Source organism: Antechinus flavipes, chromosome 2, assembly GCF_016432865.1.
Source record: "Antechinus flavipes isolate AdamAnt ecotype Samford, QLD, Australia chromosome 2, AdamAnt_v2, whole genome shotgun sequence".
In the NCBI taxonomy this organism is placed as follows: domain Eukaryota; kingdom Metazoa; phylum Chordata; class Mammalia; order Dasyuromorphia; family Dasyuridae; genus Antechinus; species Antechinus flavipes.
Genome location: NC_067399.1, coordinates 454,120,148 through 454,142,172, shown reverse-complemented (window position 1 = coordinate 454,142,172; position 22,025 = coordinate 454,120,148). Strand labels below are relative to the sequence as shown.

Sequence of the window (22,025 nt, the reverse complement as noted above, 5' to 3'; positions counted from 1 at the left end):
AAGCAAACAACAAAAAAAGAAGTGAAAATGCTATGTTGTGACCCACACTCAGTTCCCACAGTCCTCTCTCTGGGTGCAGATGGCTCTCTCCATCGCAAGATGATTGGAACTGGCCTGAATCACCTCATTGTTGAAAAGAGTCACATATATCAGAATTGATCATCGTATAGTCTTGTTGTTGCCGTCTGACATTTTTCTTTGTCACAGTATGTCTTTTGGTACCAGTGACTCGAGGAGATTACCCCAGTCATCTACAGCATGTCTACCCCCAGCCCCATCCTCCCCCCATCCAGGAAGGGACCAGCTTGTCGCCAGAGTGTCCTCTGGGCTTAGCACATCAGAGACCCAGGTCCAGAGGGCCGGCCCAACCCCTACCAGTCCCCCAAAGAAGTGGACAAGGAGCTTCCACCGCAAATCGAGTCCGGGTACAAAGATGGGTGAGTGGATGGAGCCGGAAGGAATGTTTGGGTAACAATCTGCTTCCATAGCATTGTCCAAATACAAGGGGTGGGAATCGGGGTAGGGAGGGAATTAAATACCCTGCAGCCCATGTCCTTGGAGGCTGGGCCAGGGCTGGGCTCACAGAGCTTCTGATAGAGCAGGTCCCGATCTGTGTCCTCTCCCTCCCCCAAAACCTATAAACCTATAAGTGTGCTGATTGATTTTTTGACTCTTGGATTAGTAACTCCCCTGAGACTAATTTGCAGCCTTATCCAGCTCCTTCCTGGTATCTTTTTCTTATCAGATGACTTGGATGGTGAGGACCATGATGGAGCCTGTAGCCAGTATTCCCGTGGCAGAGAACATGACCAGTCTCCTGATCTCACCCCTTCTGATGAAGGCCATCAAGAGAAGGCACAAGACCCACTACGCAACCTCATCTCCCGGGAAGTCAGAGAGTGAGTCCCCCGTGACCATTTAAGACAAAAAGTTATATAGCAGGCAGAAGGACAAAAGACCATCGACTCCAGTATCCCCGTTTTATAGAGAAAACTGAGGCCCAGAGAGCTTAAATGGCTTTATAAGATTCAATGCTTTTTAAAATTAGGTACCACTACCTTGAATGTCACATTTCATTCTTCCTATTTTCAGGGGAAATGGCAGAAAATATGCAGTTTTCCAGATGCTGAGATTTCCCTGTCACTACCCTTATCCTAGAGGGAATGTGCCTTGGCAGGAAAAGAAAATATTGCTTAATTGCCTTTTTCTCCCACTTGGACTATGTGAGAATCTCTGCTGTGTTCTTAGCCAAATACTGTCTTTCTGCTGAGAAATCTTAGATAAGCAGTGGTTTAAAATGTTTTCTGTTAGTTTCCATTTTATCTGCTTTTGGTGAGTGGTAGGCATTTTTTTGGGCTGTTGGTCCATAGCTGTCAGCATAGACAAACATACTGGTCAGCTGTGAAGAAACCTATAGATTCTTTTATTCTTGAGACCCTCTTATTAGATCATAGATCATTTTTCTGGGCTGTTGGTCCATAGCTGTCAGTATAAATAAACATTGTTTAGCTGGGGAAAAACCTGTTGATTCTTTTACTCTTGAGACCCTCTTATTAGATCATCCATCAGAGAATGTTGGACATAGAAAAGACCTTAGAGACCAGCTAGTGTAAGAGCCCCATCTTGAAGCAAAGGAAAGAAAGGTCCAGAAGGGATAATTTGCCTACAGTCACATAGTTGATATGTAAGTTGATAGAGGCAAAGTTGGACCTACAGCCTACCCCAAAGTTAGAGCGGAAAGGGCCTCTTCCAATGCCTTCTCTCTTCCAGGGATTCTTAATGTGGGGACTGTGAATTTTTTCCCCTCAATATACTAATCATTGTATTTCAGTATAATTAATTTCCTTTATAATTTACATGTATTTTATATGTTTAAAAACTTTTTTTTTTTTTGAGAAGAGGCCCACAGGATTTACCATATTGCCAAAGGGGTCCATGACATACATAAAACACACCCATATGAAACCATTAAGAGCCCCTCAGAATAAAGACAGACAAGCCTGGAAACCTAGAATTCACAGTTAAACGAAGGTTTTCAGAGGCAGCTAGGTGGTCCAGTAGAGCAATTCAAATCTTACCTCAAGCACTTACAAACTGTATGATCCCAGCCAAGTCACTTAACTCAGTTTGCCTAAGTTTCTCCACATGTAAAATGGGGATAATAATAGCTTCTGCCTTCCAAGGTTATTGTGAGGATCAAATGAGAGACTATTTGTAAAGAACTTTGCAGGCCTTAAAGCAGAGTGACATTTATATAATACAGCTAGTATAAATATAATATAAATAAATGTTATTATTATCCTTCCCAGGATAAGCTCCTCTATAAGAGCCTTAATCAAATAGATTCAGAGTCTAAAGCATCCACCCCCAGCAGCATTTGCTGTTAATCCTTGCAGTAATGAACTGAGAGTCTAAGAGACCATGAATTAGAGAGTAAACAAGCCAGGCCCATCGAAAGCCAGGCTGTAATTCTCTTTTGTCCCCCTGACTGACCAGACCCCCTCCCCCATCAGTGACCCTGCGGGCGCTCCAGTTGCCCAGAGCTCGCTGCCCAGCCAGTGGTGATGGGCAGGAATGCTTTCCCCAGCCCACACGCGGATAAACATCTCCTGATTGTGCAGCCCTAACAAATGTCTCCATGGGGATTGCTAGGGAACCAGCCACTCAGACACGTGTAGTTCCAGCAGGTTCTAAGCTCCAGCTCCTGCAAGGCTGTAGAACTAGGAGATACAGAGGTCCCCTAAGGGCCTCTCCTTCCCCGTTCTCTCGGTCTGGAAAGAAGCCTTGGGAGAAAGGCCACTTTGGGGGGAAGAGTTAGGAGGGCTGTGACCTCTGAAGAACCTGGCCGAGTCAAGGAGTCTAGAGGAGCTGTACTGCTCGGGAAGATGGCCACGGCAGTCCCAAAGATGTTGGATTCCTCCGTCCTGTGTGTATGCGAGCCGCGCCTGTGGGGTGGGAAACTGGCCTGTGGCCAGCGCAGAAAATGTCTCCTACCCAAGGGGGTCTTTTAACATCCCAGCCCTTGAGGTGAAACCCACTTCAGGAGAGGGCCCCAGTCTCTGTTCCTAGCAAATGAATCAAGGGAACTAGTATCTGGTGTAGTGAGAAGAAAACTCAGGTTTGAAGCGCTAAGGACCTGAATTCAAATCCCGTCTCTTGCAGCTGGCTAGCCGGACACCTCTGTGTCCTCACTTGTGTGTTCTTTATCTGTAGAATAAAATGACTGGACTTGATATTCTCTTAAGTTTTTTCTAGCTCCATTCCTTACTCCACCTCCATTTTAAAAGATGAAGAATTGGAAGTACAAATAGTAAAAACTACTTTTCTAAGATCACAGAACAAGATGGTGGCAAAGTTCCAAATTAGAATTCAGGGCTCTTCACTCCCAGAGCTCTAGTAGAAAACTAATCACTATTTCTGTCCAGACTTTGGGGGGAAGGGTACAAGAGATGGGGAGACAGGAAGAGGAGAGTTGATGAATTAAGATGACCTTGCAGGCAAGGATGTGGTAGTAATTGGGACATTTTATCTATATTTTATCAGCCTTCTGAGAAGCGTTTTTACTCATGTCAGATTGCTCATGTTTTGTTCTAGCCCACTGGTTTCTCCAGTCCTGTTGGTGAGGATAGCATATTTACAGTGAATTTCCCCTCCATCATCCAGGGAAGGATGTTAAAAACAACTCTTCTTTCCCATTTGTTCCGGCAGCTTGTGGAAGTCATGGAAAAAAACCCAAGTTTTGGGGAAAAAAAACAAACTAGATTTGAATCTTGACTCTGCCACTTGCTATAATATGTGTGACCTTTGGTAAATTACTTCTTTTCTCAGCTTTGATTTCTTCATCTGTAAAAAGAGGGAACTAAAAGAGGTGATGTGATCCTCTAGGGGATGTGGGATTCTCTGACCTATGGGAACCCCTAAAGAACCAAGGGAAAAGCTCCTACTCTTTTCACCCACTCCACCCCAATTTGCCTCAACAGAAAATTCTCCTTGATTGATTTAAATACAGTCAGATTTCTACTACATGGATAACAACCAGAACCAGAACCCTTTATTAACAAGAATCTCACCCTGCCTGCATTATCTTCCTATCCTCCTGAAGGAAACATCATGGAGGGAAAAAAGTATTCAGAATACCCAGGAGATAGCTATTAGAATTCCTGCTCCTTGGGAAAAGAGTCTGGGATTTTTGTTTTTATTTTTTGCCTTTTATATATTCCTAGTGCTCACAGCACAAGGTCTGGCTCCTAGGAAGTGCTCCAGTCAATGCTTACCGATTGGCTGATATACTGAGTGCTCAGCAGTCCCCCTCATTAGAGAGATTGGAGAGAATTCTTTCCTATTGGGGAGAAAAGAGGTAGCCAATGAGTTTTACACTCTGAGTGAGCCTTCAGAGACTGGGCCCACTGAGGAAGATGTCAAGTTGTGTACATGGCCACTGTTTTTCTCTTTGCCTGTTCTTCTCTTTATGTTCCATCTCTCAGATGACCGGAGCTAAATCCCAGCTCTTCAACTTATTGCATTTGAGACTTTAGGTAAATCACTTAAATTCTCAGTTTCCTCATCTAGAAACCTTTGATATTCATCTGGGTCTAAACCTATGGTCCTGTGGTGCCTAAAAATCATTAGGCTGCCAGAACCAGCAGATACAGGCCCTTCCCTTGTGTCTTAACACACAATGGTCACAGGAACCCCTTAGCTTCCCCCCATTGCCTTCTGCTCACTGACTCTTATTTCCGTGGCAGCCAAGCCATCCGGGCCCTACAGCAAGAAGTGACTCGACTCCGAGAAAGGATAGAAGCCAGCTTGAACAACCCACCTCGGAGCAACTCAAGCCATGACTTCCAACAAGCGACTAGGGCTCGGAGCCGGCTTGTAAAGGACCCATTGGCTTCAGGGAGCCCTTCCCACCTCAGGTGTGTACATCCCACACAGAAGCTCAGGTTGGCAGGGCCTTAGAGGTGATGCGGGGAACTCATGCTTGTACAGCTACCAAGTGGCCTTCTAGGTTCCTCTTGGAACTGCAAAAGTGCACCTGCTGATGTTAACTAAAGCAAATCTAATTCCCTTTTCATACTAACAGCCTTTTAAATACTTCTTGTAATTGTTTGGTTATTTGTTGTTAAACTGTGTCCAATCTTCATGATTCCATGGACCATGGTACTCCAGGTCCTTCCATCTTCCACTATTTGTTGTTTCCATGCTACTTATTTCTCCATTTAACTCTGCCGCCCCCTTTTCCTTTTATCCTTCATCTTTCCCCATATCAGGGTTTTCACTCCGCTCCAGCCTTGTCTTTCTTTCCCAAGTTTATTCATCTTGTTCTTTTAATCAGTCCTTATATGAAACGATCTCAGGTTCTCTCAGCATCCTCATTAACCTCCTCTAAATGTACCCCAGCTTGGCAACAACCTTCCTAAGATGTGGTACCCTCAACAGGACACAATTCTCTTATTTGAGATCTGCCCAGGATAGAAGGATGAGAGTGTCCGGAACAGAGACTCTCTATATGTGACCTGAACCAGGACAGAGGATTAAGGGGGGAAACAACCCCATCTCCTTGCTCATTCTGTTGTTCTCTATGGCTCTCCTGAAGCAGCTCACTAAAGGATGGGGACTTAAACTTTTGAGTTCAGCTTCCTATTTTCCCACTAAAAGTATTATGTTTCCTTGCCATGATGGCACCAGGGATCTAAAAAAATGCATCTTTCCAATTATTAGAGGTGGTCTTGTCACAAAGCAATGTGGGATATGGGGAAATATGGATGCCATCTTTTAGGAAGAGCATGATAACTTTGTATGGAAGCTACTTTTTTGTTTGGGTTAGGGTACCATCTATTTATGCTACTCTCCTTGAAATATTTGCTAGCCAAGATAAGTTCTAAAAGATTATATTTCTGAACAAAGTCCCAAGAGGTAACTTTTTCATCTTTTTGCTTTTCACCAGTAAATCTGCAGAAAGATATCAAGGTGATCGTGGCGATGCAGCTCAAAACAATAGCACAGTAAGGTTGCGATTGAGATCCTCCTCAGTGCCCCGAGAAGGGATCCAACCAAGCCAAAGTAAGTGACTTACAGGAGAGGCTGATTTCTTTGTGTTTTTTCAAAGAATTATTTTTAGTTCCAAATTCTTTTATATCCCTCTCTTCATCTATTAAAGAAGGAATAAATCTGATACGCATTGTACATAAGTCTTACAAAACATTCCCACCTTTAGGCTGACTTTCTAAAGGTCAGGACTTGAATTAGACAATGGAGTTAGGAAAACTGTTTCTCCAGTACCAGACGTCGTCACTCTTGGAAGGACCTGACTGGATTCTTTGGTTTGTCCCATGGTATTAGTGGATGGAACAGTAGACATGGAGTTAGGAGAATGGGGTTCAAACCCCCAACTCTTGAGGCTTGCTAACTTTGTGTCTTTGGACACATCACTTAATCATAAAATCATAGGATTTAGAGTTAGAAAAAAGGACCTTATGGAATATCCAGTCCTACCCCTTCATTTTATAGATGAGAAGCTGGAAGCCCAGAAAGGTAGGACTTTGTGTCCTAGATCATAAAACTAGGAGGTAGCAGAGGCCAGGAATCAGGTTTCTTTTCTGTGACTCCAAATTACAGCTTTCATGCCATCTCCTTTAGTTTCAATTTCTTCCTCTTTAAAGTGGGGATATTTTCTCTACCCACCTTAGATTCATAGAACTTGAGAATCACAATGAACCTAAGTGACCCATACTCAAAAAGAAATGTCTTCCATAACACACTTGACAAGCGGTCTTCCAGCCTCTATTTAAAGACTTTAATCAAAGACTCTATTTAAATGAAAAGGAACTCATTGAACTCTGAGGCAGCCCTTTCATTTTGGGGTAGCTCTCCTTGTTTGGAAGCTTTTTATGACATCAAGCTTAGATTTTCTTCTTTGTGACTTCTTCCCATTGTTTCTAATTCTGTTCTTTGGGGAAAACAAAATGAATCGATTCCCTATTCCACAAGAGAGACTTTTGAATACTTGAAAACAGCTACCATATCACTCGAGCCTTCAAGTTATCTACATGACACGGACCCAAGGCCCTTCACCATCCTGGTTTGTCCTTCTTAGAACATATCTATCATTGAATTTACCAATATTTTTCTTAAACTTTGAGGCTCAGAGATAGACTGTTGTAAGGAAAGCACTTTGAGGGTAACCTTAGCATATTGTGTGAATGTCACTGATGATAATGATGTGGTATTGGGACAACTAAGAGGGTCCTTTACTGGACCTTTTATCACATGTAGGTCTGTCTTCAAAGAGTTAATACTACCAGCTTCTTAGTACCAGAAACAACTTAGGAAAGATGAAAATCTGGTTCTTATTCAAGCTGCCCCTTAATGAGGGTCCCTGAGGTAAGGCTCACTGATTTCCTATCCAAGCAGGGGACAGAAGCCCTTGGAATTAATCTTTCTTCAGTTGTGGAGAATTTTAGAGGCCCTTCATGGTTGGTCCCTTTAATGACCTTGGTACATATTAGTGAGATGCTGGCTGGAGTCAGAGGTACTGTCTATAGCCACAGAACAAAAATGAAAACAAATTGGTACTCACTGCATAACTTCTCTCATCATCATTTATTGAAGTCTTTTCTTTCCTTCAAGACCCAGATCAGGTATCCTTTCCTCCATGAAACCTCGCTGTTCCCCCACCTGAAAGCAATGTCTTTTCCCATCTGAAAGCAACTTCTTTCCTGAGAATTCTTCTTTACTCCTTGTACATTCTACCTTGTATTATTGTTATTCAGATACAAGTTGTGTTGCCCACCCCCATTAGATTAGAATACAGCATTTAGAATTAGAAGAGAACTTAAAAACCCTATTTAGCCCATCCTTGGAATTTTACAGTTGAGGAAACAAGGTCCAAAAAGGAAAAATTTTTTACCCATAGCCACATAGGCAGTAATACTCATAAACATAAGAATTTGAGTTCTGATCCTGTGGAACCAAAATTTTGTGTTTTTTCTTCTAGATCATGTTAATTCCTTGAGAGTAGGGACTGTGTTTTCATTTTTTAACAAGCATTTGTTAAACATCTACTGTGTGTCAAGCATAAACACTGGAGATATAAAAACAAAAAATGAAAGTCTCTTATCTGAAGCAGCTTAGCAACTGTGATGGAGGGGGAAGCAAATGAACTTGGATAAGTTTGAGCGAAGTGAGAGAAGGTTAATACAGTTAATTTCAAGGTTTCTAATCTGAATACCTGGAAGATTTGGTGGTGCCCTCTACAAGAGCTAGAGAGATGAGGAGTGTGTGGCATATTAATATTCAAATAGGGCAGTACTCCTTACCCAAGCAAAGGCATGTATCACCCTAAAAGTAAAACCACTTTATAACAGGGTACTGTCTCAAATGTGACACCATTGATAAGTCTAATGTCCCTCTCCCTCTCTCCTCCACCTTCTCTCTCTCTCTCTCTCTCTCTCTCTCTCTCTCTCTTCTCTCTCTCTCTCTCTTCTCTTCTCTCTCTCTTGATCTCTCTCTCTTTCTCTCTCTCTCGCTCTCTCTCTCTCCTCCTCTCCTTCTTTCTTTCTCTTTGTCTTTCTGTCTCTCTCTCACTATCTCTTTGTCTCTCTGTCTCTCTGTCTCCCCCCGCCCAGTCCTCCCTCCTCTCCTGTATTTTTGTCTGTCTCTTCTCTCTCTCTTTCTCTCTTCTCTTTCTCTGTTTCTATTACCTTCTCTTCTCTCTTTCTTCCTTCTCCCTGTTTCTATGTCAGTCTATCTCTGTCTCTTTCTCTTTCTGTCTCTCTCTTTCTCTCTCTGTTTCTTGGTTTCTGTCTTTTTCTCTTTGTGCATCTCTTTCATTTTGGGGATATGGAAAAATGTAAAGAAAGATTGGCTAGTGAAGGAGGTGTGGGAGGCAGATCAACATTCATCTCTTCCTCACTCTTTATTTTATATCCCTCAAGTGCACCTATCAAGGGCTTTGTAATTTTATTAATAATAGCTCACATTTCCTAGAGCACATTATAGTTTACAAAGCATTTTTCTTATAATAAATTTGAAAGGCAGGCAATGTCATTACTATACATGCTCATTTTAACAGATAAGGAAATTGAGGCTTTTAGATTGTGTAACAAATCAAAGTAATGGAATTAGAATTTGAACCCAGGCTTTTCAAGTCTGTATTCCCTGATCTTTATAAGATATAACACTTTCTTTTATATTTTCTTGGGGAGCGAGCTATTCATTCATTCATTCATTCATTCATTCATTTATTCATTTATTCATTTATTTTGCTTAGACAATTGAAGTTAAGTGACTTGCCCAGGATCACACAACTAGGAAATGTTAAGTATCCAAGACCAGATTTGAATTCAGGTCCTCCTGACTTCTGGGGTAGTGTCCAATTAAATTTCAGCCTATCTAAAGAAGCTAAGGAAATAAATAGAACATTAGAAAGCCCTTTGAAGAAAAATAAATGGGACCAGAAAAAAATTTATTTTTTTTTCAGCAGTATATGGCACCTACACAAAAATTGGCCATGTATTTGTGCATAAAATTATTCAAAGTCAAATATAAAAGGCAGAAATATTAAATATCTTTTTTCTCGATCACAATGCAATAAAATTACATTCAATAAAGGGCAGTAGAAAGATAGAATTTACTTTTAAAGGAATTGTATTTTATACTCTTTTTTTTTTTTTTTTTTGGTGGGATGTGTTAATTTCCAAACTCATCACCAGAGTAGGGCATCTGGAGTTTTGCCCCAGAACAGAAAACTTAAAGGGTGCTGTCAGCACCTTTCTGAAGACACATTTCCTCTGCTTACCCTTCTATGACCTTGTCCAACAGGACCCTGGCTCCCTTGAACAGTATTGAACCTAAACATCATAATGCTGCTTTCCTCCTCAGGGATCATCTTTGATCAGAGTAGAAACCCCAAAGTGACCCAGGGCACATTTTCCCCCACTACAATCCTGACTAACTCTAGGTAATAACCTCTCCTCAGTAAGAGTTTTACTTCTCATACTTTTGATGATTATTTCTTTTGACTCTTTTGGGCTCTGTCCATTTCAGCTTCTGAGTCAGAACAATCTATATCCAGGATCCAGACTAAGGGGAGCAGAGCTGAAGAACAGAGCCCCAGAGAGAGAATAAAAGGAGGAACCAGAGGGAAGCAAACACAAACAGTCTACTTCCGGGGCCACTACACAGGTGAGAGAAGAATGGAGTCAATAGACTAAGGCAGAAAGATATTGCAAGTTCTTCATCTCATATAATCCCATGTGCTAAAGCTCAACCCACTGTCCTTTGGGCCAGTCTAGATGAAGTACTGGAAAGATCTTACTTAAGAAAAAGAGATTGGAGGAGGAGAAAATGTGTAAATGGCATGTGATATCAGTGATAATAATTAATGTTGTTGATCATAGATGCTAAAGAACTAACAAAATGAGAAGACGAAAACTAAAAACATTCATTTATGTGGTATCAGTGACAATGATTAATGTTGATCATAAATGCTAAAGAACTAACAACACAATGAGAAGAAAAAACTAAAAAAAATCATTTAATTGTATCAAAAATACTAATTATGATTGTTTGTGTGAATTGCTTACAATTTATACATCAATAGAATCCAACAAAAATGATGATATTGTGTCATTAAATTTGTGCCCTACCAACCTTGGTCAGATAAAACAGATAATGATACCTCCACCCTAACCCTCCCTTCTCTTAGCACAGAAACAGGGAACTATGCTGAGAAGTTATTGCATACACTGTCTGACTCTATCAGATTTTTTCCTTGGTTGTTCTTTATTGTAATAAGGGAGATTTCAATCCAGGTCTCCAACCAGGAGAGATTGGTATCCAGACATGATTGATATAAAGTAGAAAGACAGTATAAAACTTATTTTATAAATTAAAGGAAGGGCGCGAGAGAGGGAGAAAGGAAGGAAGAAACAGGGAAGGAGAAAAGAAGGAAGAAACAGAGGGAAGGAGAAAGGAAGGAAAGAACAGAGGGAGGGAGAAAGGAAGGAAGGAACAAAGGGAGGGAGGAAGGAAAGAACAGAGGGAGGGAGGGAGGGAAAAAGAAAAGGAGGAAGGAAGAGAAATAAATTTTGGCTCAATAGAAAAAAAACTTAATAATTCTGTTTCAAAGTAGAATGAGTTACCTCTTCATCTCTGGAGGCCTTTAGATTGATCCTATTGGACAAGTTGCTTAATGTCTCTGAACTTCAATTTTCTTTATTATTAAATGAGGGCAGTTGACTGAGATGGCCTTCAGCTCCTTTTTTATAGTTCTAAATCTATGATCCTATAGGCCAGGGACCCTACAATAGAACCATTCTAACCAAACCAGCACCTCAGGGATCCAGGGCCTACAACTTGCTTCTGTATTTTTAACTAAATGCCAGGTTGACCAATAACCAACAGAGAAGGAGCCTATTCCACACTGAAGGCTCTTTTCACTAATGATGACGTGATTTCGTCATGAGCTTTTGATTTCCAGCTCTGAGCCATTCCCAAGGATAACCATTTTTGTTTTGTGTCCCTAGGTCGTGAATATTCCGCTAAACCCTCTCAGAACTTCCAGGAAGATGACAAATCTCCTCCTTGCCCCTGCTGTCATGCAGTGAAGAAGAAAGTTCTTGGTAATAACCATTCCTGGGGGCTACCCAGGATCAGCCCAGCCAGGCCAGTCTGCAGAGTTAACCTTGGCTTTCAGAACTCTGTGTTACTAATAAGTACATATTAATAGGATTGGGCCTCTAGGGATCTGGTCAATCAATCATTCAATCAACAAAGTATTATTTTAAACAACTGTTATTTGTCAGACACTGTGCTATGTGCTGGGAGAGTTGGGGGGGGGCACAAACACAAAAATTAAGCTTCCTACACTCAATCAGCTTTTGTTCTATCAGATGGGCAGAGTGCATGCCTCATAAAGCATTGTTTCCTCCATTGATATTTCTGTCAGAAACTATAAGACGGAGAAACCATGGACATTTGATGCTAAGTTTAGTAAGAAACTCCCCCTGAGGGACTTGGTCATTCTGTCCTATCTCTTCCACCAATCTTGCTACCCTTCATCACCAATATATATTTGTGTATGTTTTATTTATTTATTTTTAAAGACACATTGCTTTATGAATCATGTTGGGAGAGAAAAATCAGAGCAAAGATGAAAAACTATGAGAGAGATGAAAAAACAGGAAAAAGAAATGAGCATAGTATGTGTTGATTTACATTTAAGTCTCCTTAATTCTTTTTCTGAATGTAGATGGTATTTTTTATCCAAAGTCTATTGGGATTTCCTTGGATCACTGAACCACGGTGAAGAACCAAGTCTTTCACGACTGATAATATTGCACATTCTTGCTGTTATTTTGTATAATGTGTTCCTGGTTCTGCTTGTTTTGCTCAACTTTGGTTCATGTAAATCTTTCCAGGCCTTTCTAAAATCAGCTTGTTCACCATTTTTTATAGAACAATAATATTCCATTACCTTCATGTACCACCCAAACACCTCTAGGTGCCAAGAACATACCACATCTTTCCTGATCATTGGTCTCAGAATTAACCCCAACTCTGAGCCAGGAGAGGACAGAAGCGGGGCTCTTTTTTGACCACCATTCTTTTGCTCATATTGAACTCAATAAGAGTTAAGTCAAAGTTTACCTTAATGATTACTTTTCTTTTTTAGATGACCCTCCCAGCAAGGATCCAGAGGAACTTTTTCCCCATAATAACGTCAAGAAGACCCAGAATCCAAGATGTCACAGACCTAGGAGTCCCACAGAGAGAGACAGGGAATCCTCGGGTAGGGTAGAAATTAATTCTCTACCCCCTCTTAAAACTGTTAAAGTCACCTTGAAATAATATAAAAAGCCTTTTTAGCAAAGATAAGCCAGTCTCTGTAAAATGAGCAGGAGAAGGAAATGGAAAACCATTCTAGTATCTTTTCAAAAAACCCTAAATGAGGTCATGAAAAGTTGGACTCGACTGAACAATAACATCCTTAGTTTTTTCATCTCTAAAATGTAGCAGGAATATAGAAGGTCCCTGCCAGCTGTAAATATCATTTCTTTCCCCATATATTCTGCCTTTTACAACAGACCGATTGTACACCAAAGGGCAGAATTTGGATTAGAAGTGAGAGAAGAACTGAGTCCTTCTTGTAGCAGTCACAAACCAAGCAGAGTTGTTGGTCTAAGCTCCCATATAGGAGTTCTAGCAGGACAGCACAAAGGTTCCATCCCCTGACAATAGGAGCATTACTGATTTTTGTTTCACTCCAAGATCTCCAGTATCATCTTTCCTGAGGCCATATCTGATAAAGAGCATGAAAGAATTCAGAGGTCCACAAAAGCCTCTGTTTGTTGTATCAGCTGTGCCATTAATATTTAGCCACATCCCCCAGCCCCCCCCTTTTTTTTTTAACTTTTTTACACGCATTCTGTCACTCTCTTATTTCTTCAACTTTTGTTCATCCAGCTCCCCTCCTACTAGATAAGTACAGTACAACAGGGTGAGGGACTCAGAGCTGAGGAAGGAAGAAAGACAGATTTGGATGAATACTGGAAGAATAATAGAATACAGAAATTCTCAGTCTTGTCCCAGTTTCCTAAAGGGAGCCCCAAAGAGGAGCTATTTAACACCAACTGCTTAGATTATCCAGTATGTCAAATACTGCGAAGGGGATTCCAAGGAAACCTCAACCATCGTCAGAGAGTCTAAGGATCTCAGATTCCTAGAATTTCAGTCAGGAAGGCAGGTGTCCTAAAGGGAAATGATCCCATCTCCAACCCACTTCTCCTCATCCTTCTCACAGCAAGGAAATGCTTCATGTTTCTGGTCCTCATCCTCCCTACAGGGGCAGACAAGGGCACACGGAAAGGAGCACCCCTCAGTTCTGGCCCAGTTCGGAAATCTGAGCAACGGGAGCAGCCGTCGTCTCCGCCATCGCTTCCTGGGGTGTGGTATCTTGCATCTCCCATGGGGACAACCTTCGCTTACGTCCCACCAGTTCCTGTTGTGCCTTATTCACCCTCAACATTGTAAGAATCATTATCTTCTTCTAGATGAATATGGTCCCTCTTGTCCTGATATATGAGCCAGGCTTAGACAGGGCTTATTGAGTAGACAACAGGAATATCTTTGTCCTCTTTGCTACATGATACGTACAGCCAGGTCCTCATGAGTGCAAACAGTGAATCCTGTCAAGTGGTCACTTAATTTAAATTCACACTGAAGTTATATGAAACGGTATGAAAAATATAAGTAATTAATTGTTCCTGGCTCAATTGAAGTAGGCAATAAAAATCCAAACTAATGCCAGTTATTTCAGAGAATGTATTATTTATATTAATCTAGACCTAAATATAGAATAAATTCCAACTCCATTCAAGGGAGAGAGACTGGCTGTGATGGCACTCTGATAATAGTTGCCATGGAAAAGGCTCAGGCTTGTGGACCACTTGTGCTTAGGAGTTCTAAGCTCCAATCAGGAGAAAATCAGCTGATTATCCTTAGGAGTCAGGGAGCTGCCTAAAGAACTGAACCAAGTAGGAAACAGAACTGGTCCAAACTTCTATGCCAATCAGCCATAGACTCAGACCAACAGTGTCCCGATAATGTTTCACAATTCTCTTTTTAAAAATGTACACACAACAGACTTTTTAATCTGCATTATTATTTTCTCCATTGCTTTCTTAAACTTAGACAATAAACAAAAACAATAAATTGAGCCCTGATTTGTAGTATTTGCTGGTATCTGAGGGAAATGCTTACACTGAAGATTAAAAAATTGGGTCTCTGTCTGAGCTGGCTCTAATGGATCCCCAATTTGGGCCCATTAATGGCCTCTGCATCAAACTTCAAACTGGAAAACTCAGTCAAAAATGCAGAACTAAAAATCTTAGGGAATTAGAAGAGATAAAAAGATGAAGTCCTAGAATTATAGGATCTTAAATTTAGAATCAGAAGAGACTTTAGAGGTTGTCATCCCCCTTTCCTCCTCCTCCTCCTCCTTTCTCTCTCTCTCTCTCTCTCTCTCTCTCTCTCTCTCTCTCTCTCTCTCTTCTCTCTCTCTCTCTCTCTGTGTCTGTCTCTCTTTTCTCTGTGTGTCTCTCTCTCCTTCCTTCTCCCTCTTCTCTACCTTTCTTTCTCTCTCTCTCTCTTTCCCTCCCTTCTTTCTCTGTTTCTCTTCTATGTGTCTCTCTCCTTCCCTCTCCCTCTCTCTCTCTCTCTCTCTCTCTCTTTCTCTCTCTCTCTCTCCCTCCCTCTCCCTCCCTTCCCTCTCTGTGTCTGTCTCTCTTCTCTCTGTGTCTCTCTCTCCTTCCCTCTCCCTCCCCTTCTTCCTCTCTTTGTCTATCTCTGCCTCTCTATCTCTCCCTCATTTCTCTCTCTCCCTATCTTTCTGCCTCTCTGTCTCTCTCTCTGTGTCTCTGTTTCTGTGTCTCTGTCTCTCTGTCTCTCCTTCCCTCCATCCCTCCCTCTCCCTTTCCTTTTTTCCTCCTGTAGCAGACCCTTGTGGGTCTGATCAAGGTCTATTTCCCCGACCCATTCTAGGGGCTCTCCTTTCCCTGAGGACTATTAGAGTAAGACAGTGCAAACCCTCACTTGGCTGTTGTATGGCACCTCAGAACTCCTGAGCTCAAGCAATCTGCCCGTAAGGGATGACAGGTGTGGCCTACCACATTTTGCTGCCTTTTCCTATAAAAATGTTAACCTCATGTACTATCTGCAGGGCCCCACACTAGATCCTCAAACATCAGGCCAAATAAATTTCATGAATCTTTGCCACCACTTCCTTCCCTCCCACACACAACTTAATCTTTTCTATCGACTATTTGATTAAATTAGAAAGGCAATAATAATTTGGTTCTCAAAAGGATATTGGAGAGGGTGCCTGAGAGCTAGTCCACACTTAACACAGCTCCTTAAACTTCTGTTTTTTCCTCGGTTAAATTGTATTTCATGGTTTTCATGGTCCCTTCTGGCTCTTAAAATTCTGGGACTGATTGAATGACTTGGCTTACTCCCTGACTGGGTTAAAAGGCCTTGTTTTAATTCTATTTATGCCCTCTCTATGACCTTGGCAAGGCCTGCTTTGCCAGCAAGCATATTGGACTAGAGGATTTCTGAGGTTCCTTCCTCCTCCTATGCTTCTCTAAATTGAGAGATCAGAATTTGTTTCCTTCTTCTTTCCCCTCTCCTGATAGGGGGCTAGTGAGCAGCAATCTAGGCACAACTCCAAAAGAAAAAAAGAGGGAAAAACAACAAAAAATGGTCCAGAGACTCTATGAGAATTGAATGACCGATTTCAAAAGAGCAAAAAAAGTCCTATTGTTTATTGTCAATAGAGTATCATCCTTACGTCTAAGTCTTCTGATCCTTCTGTCTGAGCCCTTCTCATTAAAGAACATAATATAGAACATGTCCTGTTTATCTCATGGCCACATGTTCATTGATCAGGAACACAGGCGTTTCTAATCCAAGCACTCTATATTTAGCTCATCCAGGATCAATGGCCCAGCAGGAAGTATTGTTTAAGTTATAGAGAATGAGGTCGTTGAGTTTTTGCCATTCCCTTATTTCTTTTGCTTCTCCCCAGGTGGTATTCTCCAGGAGCACCTACCTCTGCCTCCTCCCCCACGCATCGTACCAGTGGTAAAAAACCTGCTGAGGTGAGAGCCTGGTCTCAGAGCCGCCGAACCCCAGCCCCGAGCCACCGCTGCTTGTCCGAGCTGGACCTCGTGGATCTGGATGACCTCAGCCGGTCCTTGAGTCGTGCTGTGGAAGCAGCCAAAAGTGTCGAACTCACCACCAAACAAATGAGCCGGTCTTTGTCTGCTGACCTGCACAGAGCCCGAGGTCTACGGGGATCCTGCCTCTTTTGACAGGAATTGACTTAACATGAGGGATAAAAGGGCAGGGAGTTTGAGTTCTCTTTCACTGAGCATGGTAGACCTTTTGCAAGAGCAAACAACCTGGAAATGCTGGGGGAAACCCTTCATGTGGATGCTAAATTGGCAGCAGATAACAAGCTTATTTTTTTAAACTTTTTTTTTAACAAGAGAACAATGTATTTTTTCAACTATGGACAGAGCAGTCTGGGGCTTTCAGTCCAAAGTCCTCCACCAGCAGTATGATACTGAGAATGAACAAAGCTCTGTACACAAAGAACTCTGGGAATAGCAATAGCCTTTCCTTCCACACCTGTACTTTCCTATCTCCAGCTAATGAGATTTTTTTTTTCAAGGCCAGGCTGCTTTGTCTCAGGTCCCCAAGAATAGAATGAGTCCTTCAAGAGTCAAGGAGAGAAGCGCTTGCAGAGTGTGTATATATGGAAAAGGGAAGTGGTAGGAGGATAAAGCCATTGCTAACTCCTAGGGAGACAAAAGCTGTGAAAAAAAAAAAAAAGAGGAGGAGGGGGCTCTTTACTGGCAGCTTCTGCACTATTTTTAGAGTCTGAACAGAAGTCCCTGGGCTTTCAATTTCTCTTTTGCTGGAAATAAGGGCTTCCACATCAATATGTTTGAAGCCAGTGTTTTTGAAATTGTTTTCCTTTTTTTTTTTTCCTGCAAGAATTCCTCCTGGTACTTCCTCCTTTCTGTGGATTTATTTGGCATTTAATTGATTGGAGCTGAGACAGTTCCTAATGCATCTGTCTCTTGGGTACAGACTATTGCACTGAGGGATGCCAAAATCCCCTGCATTGATGCTTACCTCAGCATTCCTAGAATGCACCGCATAGATGGCGTTTGTATATTTGGGGCATTTAAAACCTTATTTTAATTCCAAAGGTTAATGAAGAAAAATGAACGCTGATCCTTTTTTTTTTTTTTTTTAAAGAAAAACAAAACAAAACAAAAAATGTGTCTGGTGTGTTTTATCATCATGTGATTCTTGAAGTCATGTTTGCACTGAAAATAGAGGCAAAGAAAACAAACAAAAAAAAAAAAAACCTTTCTCATAGACAGCCTATAGATGATCCCTTGCAGAAATTAAGAGTGAATTCATACCTTTCCTTCTAGAGCTTATTTCATTTTTCTTTCTCAAATGTTTTGTCTCTTCCCATCATTTTATATTCTCTATTCATTCTTCTTGCTTTCTAGTCTTTATTCTCCTTCATTTTCCCCCTTCACATAGAAATCCCCTTGGAAAATGAGAGCACCATCCAGTTCTTTTCTCTTAGCTGCGGTCTGCCTTAATAGGATCCAAAATGTTAATTGAGTGAAGTAGAAACAATTCTTTTCTACTGGTGCTATGCTACTGCATTGTGAGAGTATTCAGACTTTCAAGAGTTCAACAGATGTTAACTCTTGAGAGGGAGGAGGACTTTTGGATGGAAAGAGTGAGCCAAAGAGAAATTTGATTTGAACTCCAGATCTCCATATACAGGCGTTATTTACATTAGAAATAAACTCTGGGGGCCAAGCTCTCAACAAAAGTCAGACTTTTTTTCACATTTTTATTGGCTTTCCTCTATGCAGTAAACCATCTTTGATAACCAAAAAGCTCAAAACTTAACCAATATATTAACAGGGTCTGACAATATGTGCAATATTCTGTTGGGTTCTTGTTTATAATAATTGTTCTCTTTGGGAGAAAGCAGGTTTCTTGGGGAAGTTTTCTGGAGGCAGCCTTAGTATCAATTAAGAGTAAATAATCACCCAAAATGCAGCCAGGTGATAAAAGTTCAGATCTTTTATTGTCTCCAATATAGCCCGGTTAGCTTAGAGGCCTATCTCTCAGCTTGGTTTCAAGAGCTCTTGCAGCTTTGTCCTTTGCTTCTGCCTTTGCTTTCTTCAGCCTCCAGCCAGCACCAAGTTGAATCTGTCTTGCCTCTGAGAAAGGGCTTCTGGCTCTCAATCTCCCAGAGTGCTCCTCTCCGACCCCAGTCAATGTTCCAAAGTAAAACTCCTCACTCAGAGAAGGTTTCTGGCTGAACTCACTTGACGCTCCCGTCTCCATGTAATTCAGCTGAATTCTCCTAATTGGGCCTCTGCTTTCTTATATATCAGAGAGCGGGATTATGGGTCTTCTCCCATAGTGCTCTCTGGCCCTAAGAGCTTCAAGGGAGGTATGAATTCACAAAGTTACACAGTTAACTTTGTGAATCTCCCATACTTGTGAATTCCAATGAGTAAAGGTATAAACACAAGCATTGTATCAATTAGTTCTACTTAATACCTTGTTTCAGGTTCTTGCCAAACACATCTAAGATCAGATCAATAATTTATCAACTCTAATGAGTTAGCAGTTTGTAAAGATTCCAACAATATTCCACATCCATAATCTCGTTAATAAAAATAAGGACATGAAACTTCTCATCTCTTCAGGAATGTTTGGTCAGCATACAAATCTTATAGATCATCCCCATCTCATTCATCTCAACCTTCCTATCCCAAAATTTCAACCAAATATCACTTACTCCTTCCATTCTGCCCTATAGAATGCCTCTTCCATAGGCAACAAATTTCCCTTCATCTTAAATCTTCCACTCCTTGCACCTACTAGCTTTTACTGAAATCTGGCTCTTCCCTGATAAAACAACCTCCTCCTCCATCCTTTTCAATACTAGCTGCACCTTCACTCGTTCTCCTTTGCTCACTTGTTGGGGTGAGGGGGTTAGAATACTCTTCCCCATTGCCCCTTCCAGGTTCTCCTTCTGCTCCATCACTCAGTGCCTTCTATTTTGATGTTCATGCATTTCATATCCACCATCTGATCAAAATCCTGGTAGCTATTGTCTGTAATTCCCTGGGTCACTCCCCTTGAGTATAATACGTAGCTCACTTCTTTTCTCTCCTCCCCATGATAGGAGCTATTCTGGTGATGGGGGACTTGAACATACCTATTTACTCATTCTCAGACACCCTCACTTCCTCAACCTATAAAGCTGCCACTCTGCCCCACCTCAGCCACACAGTCATATTCATGATTTTTCCATGACACTCAAGTGTGCCATCTCTTGTGTTCAAGAATTCTGAAATCCCGCTAATAACACTGACTTTTCACTTCTCCCTCTGCCTTCCCTTATTAAACCCTATTCACATCCAATCCTTTGACCCCTTAATTCTCTCCAAGGCCATTTCCCTTGCATTAGCCAACCTCTTTTTACCATCTTGACCAATTTAATTCTACATGGTCTTTCTTTTTTGAAACCCTATTCCTCTTGTGACTGATCATGGCCAGCCAAGCCTCAGCCTTGGATTACTCACCTTTTGTCATTTTTATTCCTATAAAGATGGAGAACATCAGGCAACTACTGAGTCCACGACAGATTTGTTACATAATCCCAATTGAGACCCCACTTCTGCTAGGCAATCTGCTAGACTCCCACTCTCCATAGCAGCTGTTCCACACCTTTATCTCTCCTCAAACTTCAGACCATTTGCCATGAGCTCCTCCTTACTCATCCCCTGTCACTCATATGCCTTCTACCACTATCTCCACCCATTTCACATGATGAAGCATTATTCCTTACCAAGGCTAACTCCTCTACTTGTCCCAATGATTCCCTCTTTATCTCCTTTCCTCCAACATATTGTGCTCTTTCTTATCCCTACTCTTTCACTTATTCTCAATCTCTTCCTTTCTACTGGTTCATTCTACACTCTATATATACTTGCCCATGTCTCTCTTCGAAAAAACCCTCACTTGATCATTCCATTCCTACTATCATCCTATATCTCCTCTTCTCTTTGTAGTTAAACTACTTGAAAAAACTATAAAAAAATGCCTCCACTTTTTTTCTCTTTTTTTAATCCCTAATAATCCAGTTCCCTTGACTTCTATGCAGCATTTGACACTGTTGCTCACTCTTCAATATTCTATTTTTTCTAGGATTTCGGGATATCATCATCTCTTGGTTCTCTTCCTATCTGACCACTCTTTGTCTCCTTTGCTGGATCCTCTTCCCAGACCATACCCTCTAACTGTAGGTGTCCTTCAAATTTCTGTCCCAGGTCCTCTTCTCTATATTACCTGGTGATCTTGTCAGCCCACACAGATTTAATTAGCATCTTTATACTTTATACATCATTTTGAGATGATTCTCAAATCTACTCTATCCTTCCCCCAAATCTGCTGACTTCCAATCCTGAATATCTGTCTTGCAAATATCTTGAATTGGATTTCCAGTAGACACCTTGAACTCAGCATGTCCAAAACTACACTCATTATCTTTCCCCTAAACCCTGTCTACTCTCTCCCTTCTATGTTGCTATAGAGGGTAACCCCATATTCCTGGTCCTTCAGGCTTGCACCTGTGTCATCCTGGATCCCTCACTATCTCTCACCTATCTGTCTAATCGATTGCCAAGGCTTGTCCATTTGAATTTCACAGCATCCCTTGAATACATCACCTTCTCTGCTCTGACACTGCTACCATTCTAGTACAAGCCCTCATCACCTCATGACTGGGTTGCTGCAATAACCTGTTGGTGGATCTATCTGCCTCATGGCTCTCTCATTCCAGTCTATCCTCCAGTCCCTAAAGTGATTTTCCTAAAGCAGAGGTCTAATGTCACCCTTCCCCTATTCACTCAATAAATTACAGTGCCTTCCTATTGCTTAGATCAAATACAAAAGGCTGAATTTGGCAAAAAAAAGTTTATAACATAGTCCCCTCCTACATTTCTAGTTTTTTACTCCCTGATATGTGCTCTTTGATTCCATGACTCTAGCCTCTTGGCTGTTACATGAACAGGACACTCTATCTCTTGGCTCCAAGCATTTTCTCTAGCTATTTTTCATGCCCACATTACTTTTCCTCCTTTGTCCCATCTGCTCAACTCCTTAGCTTTTTTTAAATTCCCAAGTAAACTCCATTCTTTTACTGAAAGTCTTCCCCAATTCCTCTTAATTCTAGTGCCTTCCTTCTATTTTCTGTTTGTCTTGTATATAGCTTGCTTTGCATATATTTTTATGTTATCTTCCCCATTAGATTGTAAATTCTTTGAAGTCTGTTTTTTGCCTCTTTTTGTATTCTCACAGTGCCTGGCACACAGTGGGTGCTTAATAAATGTTCATTGATTACAGCA

General features: G+C 41.3%; 1 protein-coding gene across 3 annotated transcripts in view; it reads left to right on the top strand.

Annotated features, from left to right (window-relative positions):
* AKNA (AT-hook transcription factor) overlaps positions 1-22,025 on the top strand; it is a 61,656-nt gene extending 39,631 nt beyond the window's left edge. For 2 of the 3 annotated variants that reach the window (XM_051979468.1, XM_051979469.1), the window contains exons 13-21: positions 208-437; positions 746-899; positions 4,746-4,916; positions 5,948-6,063; positions 10,048-10,185; positions 11,529-11,624; positions 12,677-12,793; positions 13,847-14,030; positions 16,589-22,025. In XM_051979468.1, the coding sequence (XP_051835428.1) occupies positions 208-437; positions 746-899; positions 4,746-4,916; positions 5,948-6,063; positions 10,048-10,185; positions 11,529-11,624; positions 12,677-12,793; positions 13,847-14,030; positions 16,589-16,874 (1,492 nt within the window). In that variant the 3' untranslated portion in view covers positions 16,875-22,025. Of the gene's footprint in view, positions 1-207; positions 438-745; positions 900-4,745; positions 4,917-5,947; positions 6,064-9,882; positions 9,962-10,047; positions 10,186-11,528; positions 11,625-12,676; positions 12,794-13,846; positions 14,031-16,588 lie in introns of those variants that run through there. The other variant, XM_051979470.1, reaches the window with a different exon arrangement.